Source organism: Melozone crissalis, unplaced genomic scaffold (assembly GCF_028551555.1).
Source record: "Melozone crissalis strain CALT ecotype California unplaced genomic scaffold, PUWL_Pcris_2 ptg000057l_1, whole genome shotgun sequence".
In the NCBI taxonomy this organism is placed as follows: domain Eukaryota; kingdom Metazoa; phylum Chordata; class Aves; order Passeriformes; family Passerellidae; genus Melozone; species Melozone crissalis.
Genome location: NW_026535835.1, coordinates 7,424,767 through 7,438,917, shown reverse-complemented (window position 1 = coordinate 7,438,917; position 14,151 = coordinate 7,424,767). Strand labels below are relative to the sequence as shown.

The following is a 14,151-nucleotide window of genomic DNA, read 5'->3' as shown; positions in this document are numbered from 1 at the left end:
CCATTCCTTGCAGGACTCCTGGTTCCCAAGCTCACCCACAGATCTGAGCTCTCCAAGCACTTTTGGGAGCTCCTTCCCCTTGGAAAGCAAATGCTGTGCAGCTGAGCCCTGTCCTGCACCCAGGGCTGCCCCAGAGCACAAGAGGAGCCTCAAGGATGAGGTGTCACCTGGGCTGAGCAGCAGGAGAGCTGCAGGCAGCACACCCAGTCCCTCCAGCAGCACAGAGCTCACACACAGACACACAGAGAGCTCTGCAGTTCTTTCAAAGAGTATATTAGAAGTAAATATTTACATCTATTGCAAATGCTTAATAGGCAACACGGGACTGAGAGCTCCCCTCGGGTAGGGAAGGACAGCACTGGCCAACCACTCCAGCCACACCTCCCCAGCTCCCTGCAGCTGGATGGAAGCCCTCTCCCCTTTCCCCTCCCAGGACAACCCTCAGCAGGCTCCTCCTCTGCCCAAGAGCTTCCCACTCCCCTGGTACTGGCTCTGGCTAGGCTGAAGGATGGATGGGAAAGGGGCTGACATAGAAGGGAGGAAACTGCTCCTACTGGTGGGGCAAAGAGCACCCTCTGTGCCTTTGGGGTGGGAACAGACAGTGCTGTCCCAAAGGAAAGGTCAAACAGAGACCAGGCTGGATTCCTGCCTCCTGCCTCTCACCCTACAAGGGCAGGAGGGCACAAAACTGAGCACCTTTTGCTGTCCTGTCTTCCCCAGGAGCCTGACCAGCACGGAGGGGAGGATTAGGATTTATTGGGGATCAATGCCAGTGCACAGCACACATGGCATTCCTCACCCTTTACATCATCATGGGATGCTGGGGCAGGAACCAACAACAGCCCTATCCCACTGCTCCAGAAGCCAAAACCCCCATGGAAGCATCTAGTTATCTAGTCCTGGCCTTTTTAGAGAGTCACATTCCCACCCCAATGTGCCCACTCTGACAGGAGCTAGCAGGGCAGATGGGATTTGTGCCTTGGCTGCCTTCCATCCCAGCCCTTGCCCTGCAGCCAGCTCGGCAGCAGAAGGGCCCTGCTGAGCCTCTCCTCCTCCTCCTCCTCCTCCCATGCAGGCTCTAACTCAGCTGGCAGAACCTGGGGTTCACAGAGCATCTCCTCTGGGCTTTGAGGAGGAGGAGATGCAGCTCCAAGGGCAGCAGTTCCCAGGCTCAGCTTCTGCCATCCCAGTGGGGCTGTTCAGGGGTTCAGGAGAGGAAGGGGAAGTGCAGGTGGCAGTAGCTGAACTGTTGTGTTTTGTCAAGGGGCACCTCCTACCCCTTAACTGAAGGGGGGAGGGTACCTGTGGTCCCTATTAGTGTGGAGGGCAGCTCACAGTCCCCTGGGGATCAGGCACACACGGTAAGGAAAGCTCCAGGCCTCTCTGCAGGGCTGGCAGCGACCTACAACGCCCAACATCTCTCCCAGCAGCAGCAGCAGCAGAGGTTTCTCAGTTTCTCAGTTATGGCTTTTTTTTTCTTTCTTTCTTTTTCAAGACACAGAAAGAGCTTAGAGACCTAACAAGTACACCTCCCTCTGCATCCTGTGCTCACAAACACCTGACTGTGCCTCCTCCCAAAGCCACGCTGCTGGTTCCAGCTCCAGGGACAGCCAGGGGGTCCCTACGCCAGGAGCCGGATGACGCCGTTGTCCGAGCCCAGCAGGAGGTGGCACTTTGTGGGCAGCACTGCCAGGCTGGTCAGGGTGCCCCGAAAGTTCTCTGAGCTCAGCTTGGTGGTGCTGCTGGGCAGGGCTGAGGACTCCAGCATGGAGTAGACCCCGATCTTGTTGGCCACGGTGCCAGTGACCACCTCGTTACCGTAGAGGTCGAAGGCGTGGATGGGCTCGGAGGCGGATTTGTAGTGGTGCAAAGGTTTCTGCTCCAGCTCCTTCCACACAGTCAGGGAGTGATCTGAGGAGGAGCTGATCAAAACGTTGCCCTCTGCAGCCTGCAGGAGAGCAAAGGCCAGTGAACAGATATTTCTGTAAAAACTCACAATCTGGTGCTGCACGTGAGAGCAGCAGGTGGCTGCCAGCGATCCAGTGGTCACTGTGCAATCCCTCAGGACTTTCAGAGCCAGAAATTCCCTCAGGACATTCAGAGCCATTTCCAGGCACCTGATGGTACTGAGCAAGGCCTTGGGTGGACATTGCAATCTCCTGGCAATCTCCTCCCAGAGATGGGCTGGGCCTCTTCTCAACAACACCCTGACACCCGACACAACTCATTCATCATCTCTTACCACTGCAGTGGGTACAGGGATTACCATGCAGTCTCCCTCTCCACTAAATCACCTGCCAAACTATTTTCCTTCTCAGGAGAAGGAATTAGGAGGGTCTCTCACAGTTGAAAATACTGCTGAGGGTAGGACAAGCCTGGAGCTGGTTATTAGCAGAGCTAGTGAGAGGGTAAACAAGGCACACTGCTGAACTTTGTTTAACCCACGTTTGGGTCGAGGACACTGGAGAGCCAGCACTGCTCCCTGGGGTGGGTAAATATGGACAAGAGTTACTCATTAGAGCAACACTCTCCCAGGGAAGCCCAGAGCCCCGTGGAGAAAGGAACACATTTGCTCCTTCACAGGAGCCATGGCTCCTCCCTGTTTGAAGTGTCTACGCTGGGGAAAAACTTGGTTTGACACTGAATGTGTCACTTCATAGGACAGCTTCCCCCATACCCCATTTCTGATCAGACTCTAACCAGGAAAAGACTTTGTAACCTTGTTTTGACACCCAGTCCCTTTTGATACCCAGTCCCTTGCCTGTATGCTCTAACTTTTTTTCCTCCTCTGGCTTTATAAAGTACAGCTCACTTGTGTTCTCCTTTTTGAAGTAGGTGTTATTATTTCACATCTACTTCCCCTTCCACCCATACTATACCATTAAAGACACTCTTGTATTCATACTAATACTTTCCCTACTCCATTTTAGGCCATGGAATCTGGTAGCAATGAAGAACGTTGAGCCATAGACTCCGTCAGCAATGTGTACACGGCAACTGAGAGATGCAATTATGATGTGACTTATTCAGGTTGTGAATATGGCATTGAAAGCCAGGAGGGCTGAACTCTGGCAGCACGAGCTGGACCAAGAACAGCTGGCAGCAGCACTAAGCATGGGGCAGGAGAGCTTGGGACACTGCAAGGGATGGAGCAAGGATAGAGCACACAACCCTGAGGGAAGGATGCTCCGCACAGCCTCAGAGCATCACTGAGGCCCCACCCTGATGCCAGCTGAGCCTCTCACCTTGATCTGCAGGATGTCTCCCTCGTGGGCAGGCCAGCCCCGCATGATGAGCCCCGTCCTGGTGTCCAGCAGCACGATGAAGCCCGAGGAGAAGCCGGCCATGACGCTGCGGCCGCCGGGGCTCACGGCCAGGCAGCGGATGAGCCCCGCGCTCACACCGCTGGCCAGGCGGAACTCGTGCTGCAACACACACAGCCCAGCAAGCTCAGGGGAGATGGCACTCAAGGGACAAGCTGCTTTCCATGCAGCCATCACAGCTGGCTTGGGATCTGGGCTTTGGGCCAGCTGTGATCCCATCATGAAGCACAGGGAGGGAGGAAGGGGGCACATAGTGCCATGTCCCTACCTGTAGTCCGGGTTTCCTGTGGTCAATGAACCTCAGCACAGAGTCTGCACTGGCCACAGAGATGCTGTGATAGGGAGGTGGCATGGTGGTCACAGCTGTGATGGGCACTTTGCTGTCTAACTCATCAAAGGTCCGCAGAAGCTTGCCTGTGAAAAGATGACAGATGACAGCAGGGCAAGTCACACAGCAAACCTCCAGCTCTGTGCTGGTTTTTAACAGGAGCCACCCAAACTCAGCACAGCCCTGCCTGTAAGGGCTGGACCAGTTCACCCCAGCTCCTCATCCTTTCCCTCCTTACCCGTGAACTGGTCCCAGATGTGCACGGTGCCATCACAGCTCACCACGTGCTGCGGTGCCTCCAGCTGGCTCACGTAGAACACCGACTTCTTGTGCTCGGCGTAGGTGAAGCGCGGGGGCACCTCGCTGGTGCCATCCCCGTAGTTGTACAGCGGCCAAAGCCTCACGGTCTTGTCCTTGCTGCCACTCAGGAAGAAATCCTCGCTGCCCAGCGGTGCCACGCACTTGATGGCCCCGGAGTGCCCTGAGAAACTCTGCAGCTTGATCTGGTGGAAGTGGAAGCGGGGGTCGTGCTGGCTCACGCCGATCTCGTACTGCCAGTAGGCCAGCCAGTTCCCACAGAGCATGTGGGTGCTGCGGGGCAGGTCCTGCTTCAGGGCACTCTCCTCGCTGGAGGAGCTGGGAGTGAATCCATCAGTGCCAGCACTGAGGTGCAGCAAGCCAAGGCCCTCCCGCTGCGTGTCCACGGGCACCTGGATGCGGTTCCCCACCAGGACACTGCCAAAAGTGCCAGAGTGAGTGTCCTCCTGGGGGCTGGAGAAGGGCTCAGCCCCTCGAGGGTCCTGCTCTGAGCCCACCACATTCGGTGCTTGCTCCAGGCCAACAGCCTGCAGGTTCTGGGGGTTCACGTTCTCCAGGTGGAGGCTGGCCAGCTTCTCAACCAGAGAGTGGTTGGGCACAACCGTGCGGATAACGTCACCTGAGGAGACAGGGACAGAGTGGCTGCAAGGCAAGCAATGTCCCCATCATCATCATCATCCCCTCCATACACTGGGATGTGGACACAGCATCCCCAAAATCAGCTACATCTGCTCCCAGCCAAGGCAGCCTGAAGTTCAGAGAGCTCCCAACCCAAGAAACAGCCCAAGCCATGCTGCAGAAGCTGTGGGTTTCCCCCAGCAGCCCTGGGAGCTGTGATTGCCCTGGAGTTCAGACCCAGCACGCATGCCCAGAGCACAGAGCTCCCTCACAGATCCCTGGAGCTGGTGGCCAAGGCATACCCAGCAAGCAGGAGAAGGGGATGTAGGTGATGTAGGCCATTTCAGGGTTGAACACCTTCTGTAACTCCACCAGCACGGATGGATCCAGGGCCAGCAGCTTCCCATTTGAAAGGGGCACCTCCATCACTGGCACCTCACAGCTGCTCAGTGACTCTCCTGTCAACCCCTGGACAAGAAAAACAAGGTCAGATAAACCCCAAGATGAGATGCTCTTATCACACAAACACAGCCAGGTATGCCCACCACATTCCCACATCTGGGGAAGTGCAGGAGAACTTCTCCCACACCACTGACCTGGTCCTGCAGCTCCTGCAGCAGCGAGAATGCCCCAAAGAAGTTCCTCACTGTGTCACTCAGGTGCTGCTGCACCATCTCCTGCCCAATCCTCAGGCAGATCAAGGCAATGAGGCTAATTGTCTTCACACACAGCACAACACGGGCCTGGGCTCCACTGGGGAAACTGAAGAGGACATCCATGACCCCATGCCCTCCACATATCCCTTTTTTCCATCCTCTGCCTCATGCCTCCTGCCTTTTCTGTGTTACCAGAATGCTTCCAGCAGTGCAAGGAGATGCACACCCAGCCCTGGCAGCATTGATGCCCCCACAGAACCATTCCCAAATCCCTGATTTTGTGCCAGTCCTGCAGCGCTTACCCGACAGCTGGCGAAGTGAGGAAGCCCAGCACTGGGAGCAGCACCTCCTGGCTGATCTTGGGCAGGATGTCCATCAGTGTGGTGTCAGAGAGACACACCACAATCTTCTGTGTCAGTGTCACAGCAGCCACGAGCCCGGCCTCCTTCCGACTGTTGAGCCGCACACCGCCAGAGCCGCCGCCGGGTGCAACCTGTGACAGGGACACCCTCAGTGCCAGGGCCACCACCTCCCCAGCAGGACACAGCAAAGGGACCCCAGGGCCACCTGAGAGCAGCCTCCAACCCAGCACAGCACTGCTGAAGAGGAACCTGAGCATTGAACCTCAACAGCAAAATGTGTCCAAAGGGATGAGTAAAAACTGACACCCATCAGCACAAGAGATGAGCCTGCAGAAAATGGGGAATGACACCCCTAAGCTCACAGATTTCCTCTGCAGAGTACAACATCCCCACAAATGGGAAGCTCAGTAGCAAGACCAACAACCCCACACTGGCCCAAACCACCCTGGACACTCCAGAACAACATTTACCAGCACAGAGGGGAAACCCTTACATTTTAAAAGCAAAAATCAGTGTCTTCATCCCACAGTCTGCAGAGGAACAGTCCTTGCATGAAATAACCAAATACAAATGATGGGCAAACCTGCTGCTGACTTCTAGAAACCCAGCTGCTAATAATTTCATGAGGCAGAACTGCACATCCTTTTTCTGCTGACAATGTACTGCTGCTGTTATGGCAGTGCCAAAGAGTTAATAACATCAGCAGCAACACGAAAATATTTCTTTCTAGATTGTCCTATTTCCTAACTCCTAGACAAATCAAACACCCAAGAAAAGAGAGCCAGTAACAAAACCCACAGACAATTCCCAGTTCCTGCTATATTTCTTGTACACCTGCCATCTTCCAGCTCATCACAGAGGCTCTTCCTCTCACAAAATAGTCACCCTGCCAAATCCTGCAAGAAGGATTGACTTTATCCTATTTGTGACCTGCCAGTTCCATGGCTCCAGTATCAGGTTGCCAAATGCTGTTTCACAGGGGTATTTAATCCCCTCTGTGCCCCCAAGCAATGAGCTTAGGAAAGCGAAGCAGAACAGCTGGAGCTATGATTGCAACTGGGTGGAGAATGATTTTTGCTGAAAAATGGGATTTTTTCCCCTGAAAAATCTCCCCTTCAACACTGGAAAAACTGACAATGCCTTTTTGTTTTCTTTAAATGAACAGCTGTGGCCTCTTTTCCTCTATGTTTAAATTATCAGAAAGCTACTGAAGTTTTCCATTTAAACGAGAATCCATAACCAAAGTGTTTACAACCACTAAAGAGGGAACAATACGAAAAATAAGCCTGTTTTAAAACATTCAAACCCTTTTTCTTTTTAATGAAAAATTAAGTTTTTTCAAACAGCTGCATTATACATTTCCTTCTTGCTATGAACTTCAAGCTGAAAAGTTGGAGAGCCTTGCCAGTGCTTTTTATTCAGTTGAAAACCCGTTGGTCTCCCCCCAGCTCAGCCCTATCTACCCACACAGACCTCTGGGAACACTCACTCCAACAATCTCACAGCAGCACAAGCTGCTCCTCCTGCCTGTTATCACAATCCCACCGTTGTGCCAGCTCTGTTTGGGCACAGAAAAGCAGAATAAATGCTTTTTCTCTGCTTCCACAAGGTCTGACAGTGAAAGAAGGGTATGAACACAGCTGTGTGCTTTGCTGGGAGCAGGCTGGAGCTTGTGGCAGGAGGTGACAGTGCCTCTCCTGCCCTTCTCAGCCAGCACAGCCAGAGCTGCTCAGCCCTTACTGGCCCAGACAGAGCCCAGCCAAGCTCAGTTTATAGACAAGAAGCTCCTGGTGAGGCTGGACTATTTTTTTACATCTTTTCTTTGTGCCTGGACACAGCTCTTGCCCCAACAGAGAGGAGAAAAAGGCAATACTGACCAGGTAGCTGATGTAGGGCAGGTACTGGTAGGTGAGGACAGGCTCTCCATACAGATATGCCACGTGCACGAGGCAGGCCAGCACTGGCTTCGACACCTGATCTCCCAGCACAGGCCGCTTCTGGTAGATGTTCCCTGTGCTCAGGGGACTGTTCTCATCACTGCTCGGTACAAACTGCTGCCTGGTGGGGCCTGACCAGAGAAAAACACGTCAGGAGCTGAAGCAGCAGCCACACCCAAGCAGAGAGACTGAGGGAACAGCCCACCCTGTGTCACCATCATATTTGCTGAAAAATCCCTTCGCCAGGATTTTTTCCCCTGGGAAGTTGAGAGAAAAATGTAAATCATCATTATCTGATTGTCCTCTCCTGTGTTTTGCTGTTTTGGAATGTGGTCTGGACATTGTTTACCAACAGGTACATGTTTGATTGGCTCCATGTGAATTGTGTTAACTCAATCACCAATCACAGCCAGCTGTGTCAAGGCTCTGAGGAGCCACAGATTTTTATCATTCATTCTTGTTAAGCCTTCTGATGTGTCCTTTCTCTATTTCTTTAGTATAGTTTCCTTCTGATGTATCTTTCCTCTATTTCTTTAGTATAGTTTATTTCTAATGTGACCTTCCTCTATTTCTTTAGTATAATTTCCTTCTGATGTATCCTTCCTCTATTTCTTTAGTATAGTTTATTTCTGATGTATCCTTTCTCAATTTCTTTAGTATAGTTTTAGTATAGCATTCTATAATATAATATCATATCATAAAATAATAAATCAGCCTTCTGGGAACATGGAGTCAGATTCTCATCTCTTCCCTGGTGCTGGGGACCCTCACAGAGCCCACAGCCCTGTGCCCTGGGGAGGCATTACCGACGTAGCAGGAGGTGAGCAGGCGCAGCAGGTTCCTGGCGATGAAGCGGGACGTGACGGTCGGGCCCAGCTTGGCCGAGAGCCACCTCACCATCTTACAGGCTGTGTCTGCAAAACAACAGCAGCCCCAAGGACACGGCACAGATTAGCTATCTAGCACTCTAGCAGTCCTTGCTGCCCCAGCCCTGACTCTCAGAGCCACCCACATGCAGTCCTGGCCTCTCACCCTGGTTTCATCACTGTCCCCAAGCCGGGACTACAAACACCCCCAGATCTGGATCTGCTTCTCCCCAGGCTCTGTCCAACAGCCAGGACGCTGGCAGGGTCTTACCCAGCAGTATGGTCTGCTCTTTGTCATCAGAGTGATCTGGCAGCTCCTCTCCCTCCCCATCCTCTGGCTCGCTGCTGTCATCAGCCAGGGTGACATCCACAGAGGCCCCAGCAGCGTCCACGACCACCGTCAGCTCCGCATCGACCACCGCGTCCTCCTGCTCCTCTTCCTCGTGCTCCTCTTCCTCCTCCTCTGACTCCTCGCTCTGCTTCAGGTCCTGGCTGCTGTCCATGGACTTCAAGCTGCTCTTGTCCTTCTGGGAGTCCCCATCTGCAGGTCTGTCCTCGCCCAGGGACACCTCGCTGGCGCTGCTCTTGTCGCTCATGCGGCCGAGGCTGAGCGACTCCTGCTCCTGGGGCTGCAGGGATTCCCCCACGTAGAGGCCACTCTGGAAGTCCTCACCCTCGGGCAGGTAGGCCTGGTCGTGGAAGCTGACCCCAGATGTGTAGTCCAGGAGGTCAAGTGCAGCAGAGCTGTGCTCCACGTCCATCTTGATCTCCTCCCCAAACACACACGACACCGGGCTCTCCCCTCCGCTCTCATCGTCCTCGGCGGTGCCCAGGAAGGATTTGCTCTCCTCCCGTGAGCTCTCGATGCCCACGAGGATCTGCAGGATGTGGGGCAGCAGGTTCAGGAGGAAGGGCTGCAGCCCCAGGCGCACGATCAGCTGGGCCACAAAGCAGTCTGTGTACAGGTAGAACCTGCCGTGGCGGGAGCAGGGTGTCTCATAGGCTCCGATCAGGGGCTTCAGCAGGTATTTGTTGGCATTCTTGGGCCCCAGGGATTTAGCTATGGGCTCAAAGAGGTACCACGCTGCGTAGACAGCGGTGTTCTCCTCAGACATCAGAGATAATATGAAAGGCAGAAGAATCTCCAGGCCCTCAGGAGTGATTTCAGCAAGGATCCCCTCCAGCTGCTGCCACAGCTGGAAAACGAGCTCCCGTCCTTGCCCTTCATCCTCGATCTTCTTTGCCTGATAGGTGAAAATGAACTTGTGCAGAGCAGGGAAGTAGGTGGGGAAGGGGACAATGGAGCTGAAGGGGCTGAGGAGCTGCGTGGGACAGGGAGGGGGGAGGCCCTGGGAGATGGGTTTGTACTCAAACAGCTGCACTGTGCCCTTGCCCAGCCTGCTCTTCAGCAGCTTCTCCACGGGCACGCTGAGCTGCAGCAGGACGTGCAGCACGTGCTGCAGTGGGGCCGGGATCTCCTTGGGATGGTAACGGCAGAGGTTCCTCACCATCAGGAACCGCTCCAGCAGCGACGCGTCGGGCTTGGAGGGACGAAGCCTCGGAGCAAATATAATCTCAGCTACCAGGATGCCCAGGGCTTGCATGTCCCTCTGGAAGAGGTCTGAGAGACCCAAGGGTGGCTCTTCCCACGGCTGCTCCATCGGCTGCATCTCGCTGCTTAAGCCTTTAACCAAGAAATTGTCCAGTTTCTCCAGTTCCTCCAGGGCCTGGAGCGGGTTGAAGCCTTCAGGAAGAGTGATCTTCATGTCCAGCTGATCCCCAGCCCCTGCCTTGCTCCGACGGAGCGGTCGGACCCCTGAGGATTTGCCATCAGTGACATAAGCAGGGAGGGTGGAGGGCTGTGCTGGAGGCACCGTGGCACAGGGCTGGTCAGGGGCTCTCCCAGGAGCAGGAATGGAATCCAGGGCTTCTGTGCCTTGCTCCAAATCATCCTCACCAGCCAGGGGTTTGTCCCCAGACCAGGTGGTTTCACTGGGAGTAGCCTCCAGGACCAGCCCGTTGACTGCATCTGTCACCTGGCCTTGGATGTCCTCCAGAACCACGGTCTCACGGATGTTCTGCAGCAGAGGCCTGGCAATGGCTGGAGCTTCAGCAGGAGTGTAGGCAGGTCCCACCATGCGCCTGGGATGGGGCTGGTCAAAGAGCTGCACCACCCCGTAGGTCGTCAGGTGCGTGTGGTTGTCCACCAAGTGGAGGCAGACGTTCTTCTCCTTGACTGCATCCTTCCCCAGCAGCTTGTAGCCAAAAGTGAGGTCAATCCAGTGGTGCAGGTCCTGGGAGACCTCCCGGCTCTCCAGCAGCATGCGGTGAACTTGGATGAACTCCTCGTAGGAGCTGCACCACGAGGGCACATCCAGGTCGAGCATGTCGGGGTGGATGGAGCGGAAGATGGAGGGGTCAGTGTAGAACTCCGGGATGCACTCGTCGGGGGTCCAGCTCTGCATGCGCTCCATGCTGGCTGGGTACTCGTTGGGCTCCCACTGGGACCTGACGTGGCAGCACAGCACTGCCTTGGGCGTCCTGCGGGCCGTGTACACGTAGTAGGTGATGTCTGAGAGGACGTCTGAGATGTGGTGGGGGACGTGGAGCTGCTCCCCGCTCGAGCCCCCCGCGACAAACGCCTGCTTGGTCATCTCGTAGGTGAAGTCCAGCTGCTTGTCGCCCTTGTTGAGGCGGAACTTGGATTTCCTCAGGTCCCTGAACTTGCCGTTTTTGGTAGTGAAGTCCACCACCCACGGGAGAACTGGGTGGTAATTGGGGTCTCCCATTCTCCTCCCAGCCAGGCTGTTCAGGCGCATTAGGTAGTCAAAGTTGCTGACCTGCCCGTGCACCCACTGCAACACCAGGTCTCGGAGGTCCTTCTGGCAGGCACTGCATGTCACCTCCTGCCTCTGCACGCAGCTTTGCTTGCTCTCTCGTTCCACACCACCCTCCAGATTCTCCTCCTCCTCCTCCCCTGGCCCCTCGTACCCTCTGAAGTTCACACGCAGCCGGCTGCACAGCTTCTCATCCACAGCCACATCCCGAAGGGAGAAATCCCCACAAGCCAGACCTGCCTGGTGACAAGCCCTCATGGCCTGCAGCACGTGGAAGAGGAGGAAGAGGATCTTGGCGTGGCTGTTGGTGAGCTTGGCCGGGCTGAAGGTCACGATATCATGCAGGCAGTACTGCACATAGGGGTAGATGACATACAACATATCAGCCGACTCCAGCAGCGCCTCAGCCTGCAGCACATTGGGACACAAGGACGCCGCTTTGGCCACGCTCTCCTTGGCAGGGGACGTGCCAGGCACGTTCCTGCCCAGCTGGAGGATGGGACAGCCATAAACTCTCTGCAGGGCAGCCCTGAGTGCCTCCAGCGCCGGCACCGTGGGCGGCGGATCCGGCCGCCGGTAGGGCCGGGCATACAGCCCGTGAGCCCGGCCCCACAGGTTGTGGTAATTCTGGGTGGCCACGCTCTGCATGAAGCCGTGCAGGGTGTCCATGCTGCTGCCAGCACGCTGCTCAGGGGGCTGTGCCACCCGCAGCGGGTACCGCAGCCGGGCCTTGCGCAGCCCGTGGATCTCCACCCGCGCCCAGCCCGCCGGGAGCTTCTGCACCGAGGGCTGCAGGAACGTCCTGAGCTCCACCTCGCTGAGCCCCTCGGGCCGCGGGCAGGCGGGAGGCAGCACCCGGCGCTCCTTGAGGCTCTGCAGCCATTTGGCCGGCACCAAGGCGGTGACGTGGGTCCTCTCGGGGGCCAGCTGCCGGCGGTCGATGTTCAGGTCCTTCTCCACGCTCTGCAGGAAGCTTTCCATGCTGGATTCTGCTGGGAGAAAGGTGGTTCAGGCAGGCTGTGAGAGAGCAGAGCACAGAACCGCCCTGCCCGCCCCAGTGAGCGGCAAGTATCACTTCCCCATCGGCACTCGGGTTAAAAAAAAAAGGGTTTGAGGAGCTTGGTGGCTGTGGCTGTGTGTGGGGGTGGAGATGGAATCAGTCCTGGCTGTGAGGAACAAGGTGGGACCTCAGCAGGGTGACATGGTGGGGCTCCCACAGCCCCTGGCAGGAGGACTTGATGGGGACTGGCACATCCAGGTGCTGGGGGAAGGGACATTACAGGATCTCTGCAGGCTGGGGGGACACACAACGGAACATCCACAGCCAGGGAGTGGGACGGGATGGCACCTGTTCAGCTTGAGGGACACAACGGGACATTCACAGCCCCAGGAAGTGAAAGGGACCATGATGGGACATGGAGGGGGACATCTGCACCCCAGGGCTGGCAGTGGGGACACACGGCACCTGGGCAGCTGGAGGGGGGACACGACGGCATCTCCAGCATTACCCCCGCACTGGGGACACAACGGGAGCTCTGCAGGGTCCCGTGAGGGGCCACCCAGACGATGCTCCGAGCACCGAGCACGGCCACGGCCGGTCCGGCGGCCCCGGCCCCTCGGGGCCCTCGCTACCGGCGGGGGGACCGCAGAGCCGGGCTGAGCGCCGCGGGCCGCTCCGGGGAGCCCTCATCCCCCCGCCGTAGGGTCCCTCACCGCCCCGGCGGCCCCGCGTTACCTGGCGGCGGCAGCGGCGGCGGCTCAGCCGCGGCGGGCAGCGACGGGGGCGGCCCCGGCCATGATGGTCAGGTGACGGCGGTCACATGCGGCCGCCGCGCCGCCATGTGCGCGGGGGGGGCCGGGCCCGGGCTCCCTCACGCGGCCGCGGGCCGGGGGGGCCGGGGCGGGCATGGGCGGCAGCGGCGGGGCGTGACGTCACCGTGACGTCAGAGGCGCCCCGGGCTGTCAGCTGGAGCCGGCGAGCCGCGCTGACGAGGCAGCCGGTCTTAAAGGGGTCCTTACCCGCCGCGGGCGGACCCCACCGGCGGCAGGTGAGTGCCCGGGGCAGCCGGTGTGGGGTAGCGGGGCCGCTCCAGCCCCGCCGCTGCCCCGGGACCTTGCCGCTCTCTGCCCCGCCAGGCACCGCACGCCAGCGGATGTGCCCGGCCTCGGTGCTCGTGAGCCGAGCCGGGCTCTCCCGCCGCCGTCAGGGCGCTGCCGCGCCTCCGGTAGCGGCGGGTGCGGCGGTACCCACGGGGCACACGGTCACAACAGCCACGGGCCGGCGCGGCCCCTTTAAGGGCGCCGGGGGCTCCCGCCGGGCAGCGCCGCATGGCGCGGCGGCGCGTGGGAGTCACGTGGGTGGGACGTGGCGGCCGCTGATTGGTCGCCCGGCCCTGGCCCGCTGCAATCAGCTGTTACTGGGACGAAGGGCAGGAAACGGCCTTAAAGGGGCACCACAACTCCGACCCCCGTCCCGCGGGGCGGCAGCGGGAGCGCCGGGAGTGCCGGCGGGGCTGCGGGTGAGCGCTTCTGGTCGGACCGGGCCGGACCGCCGCTGAGCTGCGCTGTCCCCCGCCGGCACCCGCGGCGGGCGCGGCCCCTTTAAAGAAGTTGTCCAGTCATCGCGCGGTGCTGCCAAGTCATCGGGGTCAGCCGAGTTCTCGCGGCCACGCCCCCCGCGCCCGCCCATTGGTGCTCGCGGAGAGAGCTCACTTCTGATTGGTCGAGGACTTAGAGCAACTTCTCGGAATCGGGGCTGTGTCACCAGCCCCGGCACAGGGAGGCACCGCCCGAGGGCGGGTGGGGGCGGTCAAGCCGTGTCCGCGGCAGCGCCACGCCCCGCCCGGGGCCCGCGGAAGGGTCGAACCCCTTTGGAGCCGCCCTGCCCCCGCCGTCCCTTCACCCGC

General features: G+C 57.9%; 1 protein-coding gene across 1 annotated transcript; it reads right to left on the bottom strand.

Moving 5' to 3' along the window:
- Positions 1 to 108: 108 nt before the first annotated feature.
- Positions 109 to 13,010, bottom strand: WDR81 (WD repeat domain 81). Its single transcript, XM_054287083.1, has 11 exons — positions 12,981 to 13,010; positions 8,680 to 12,237; positions 8,349 to 8,456; positions 7,483 to 7,673; positions 5,546 to 5,736; positions 5,184 to 5,349; positions 4,890 to 5,055; positions 3,890 to 4,588; positions 3,592 to 3,737; positions 3,246 to 3,425; positions 109 to 1,948 (listed from the first exon to the last, which is right to left on the bottom strand). Exons 2-11 carry the CDS (start codon positions 12,224 to 12,226, stop codon positions 1,622 to 1,624), a joined length of 5,721 nt encoding a protein of 1,906 aa, XP_054143058.1. The 5' UTR covers positions 12,227 to 12,237; positions 12,981 to 13,010; the 3' UTR covers positions 109 to 1,621.
- Between the last annotated feature and the right edge of the window lie 1,141 nt (positions 13,011 to 14,151).

Coding starts and splice junctions, on each gene's coding strand:
- WDR81 (XM_054287083.1), bottom strand. CDS start 12,226: ATGGAAAGCTTCCTGCAGAGCGTGGAGAAGGACCTGAACATCGACCGC. Junction 5,350..5,545: donor CTCACTTCGCCAGCTGTCGG/GTAAGCGCTGCA, acceptor TGTCCTCTTCAG/TTTCCCCAGTGGAGCCCAGG. Junction 3,426..3,591: donor ACAGGAAACCCGGACTACAG/GTAGGGACATGG, acceptor TGTGTGTTGCAG/CACGAGTTCCGCCTGGCCAG.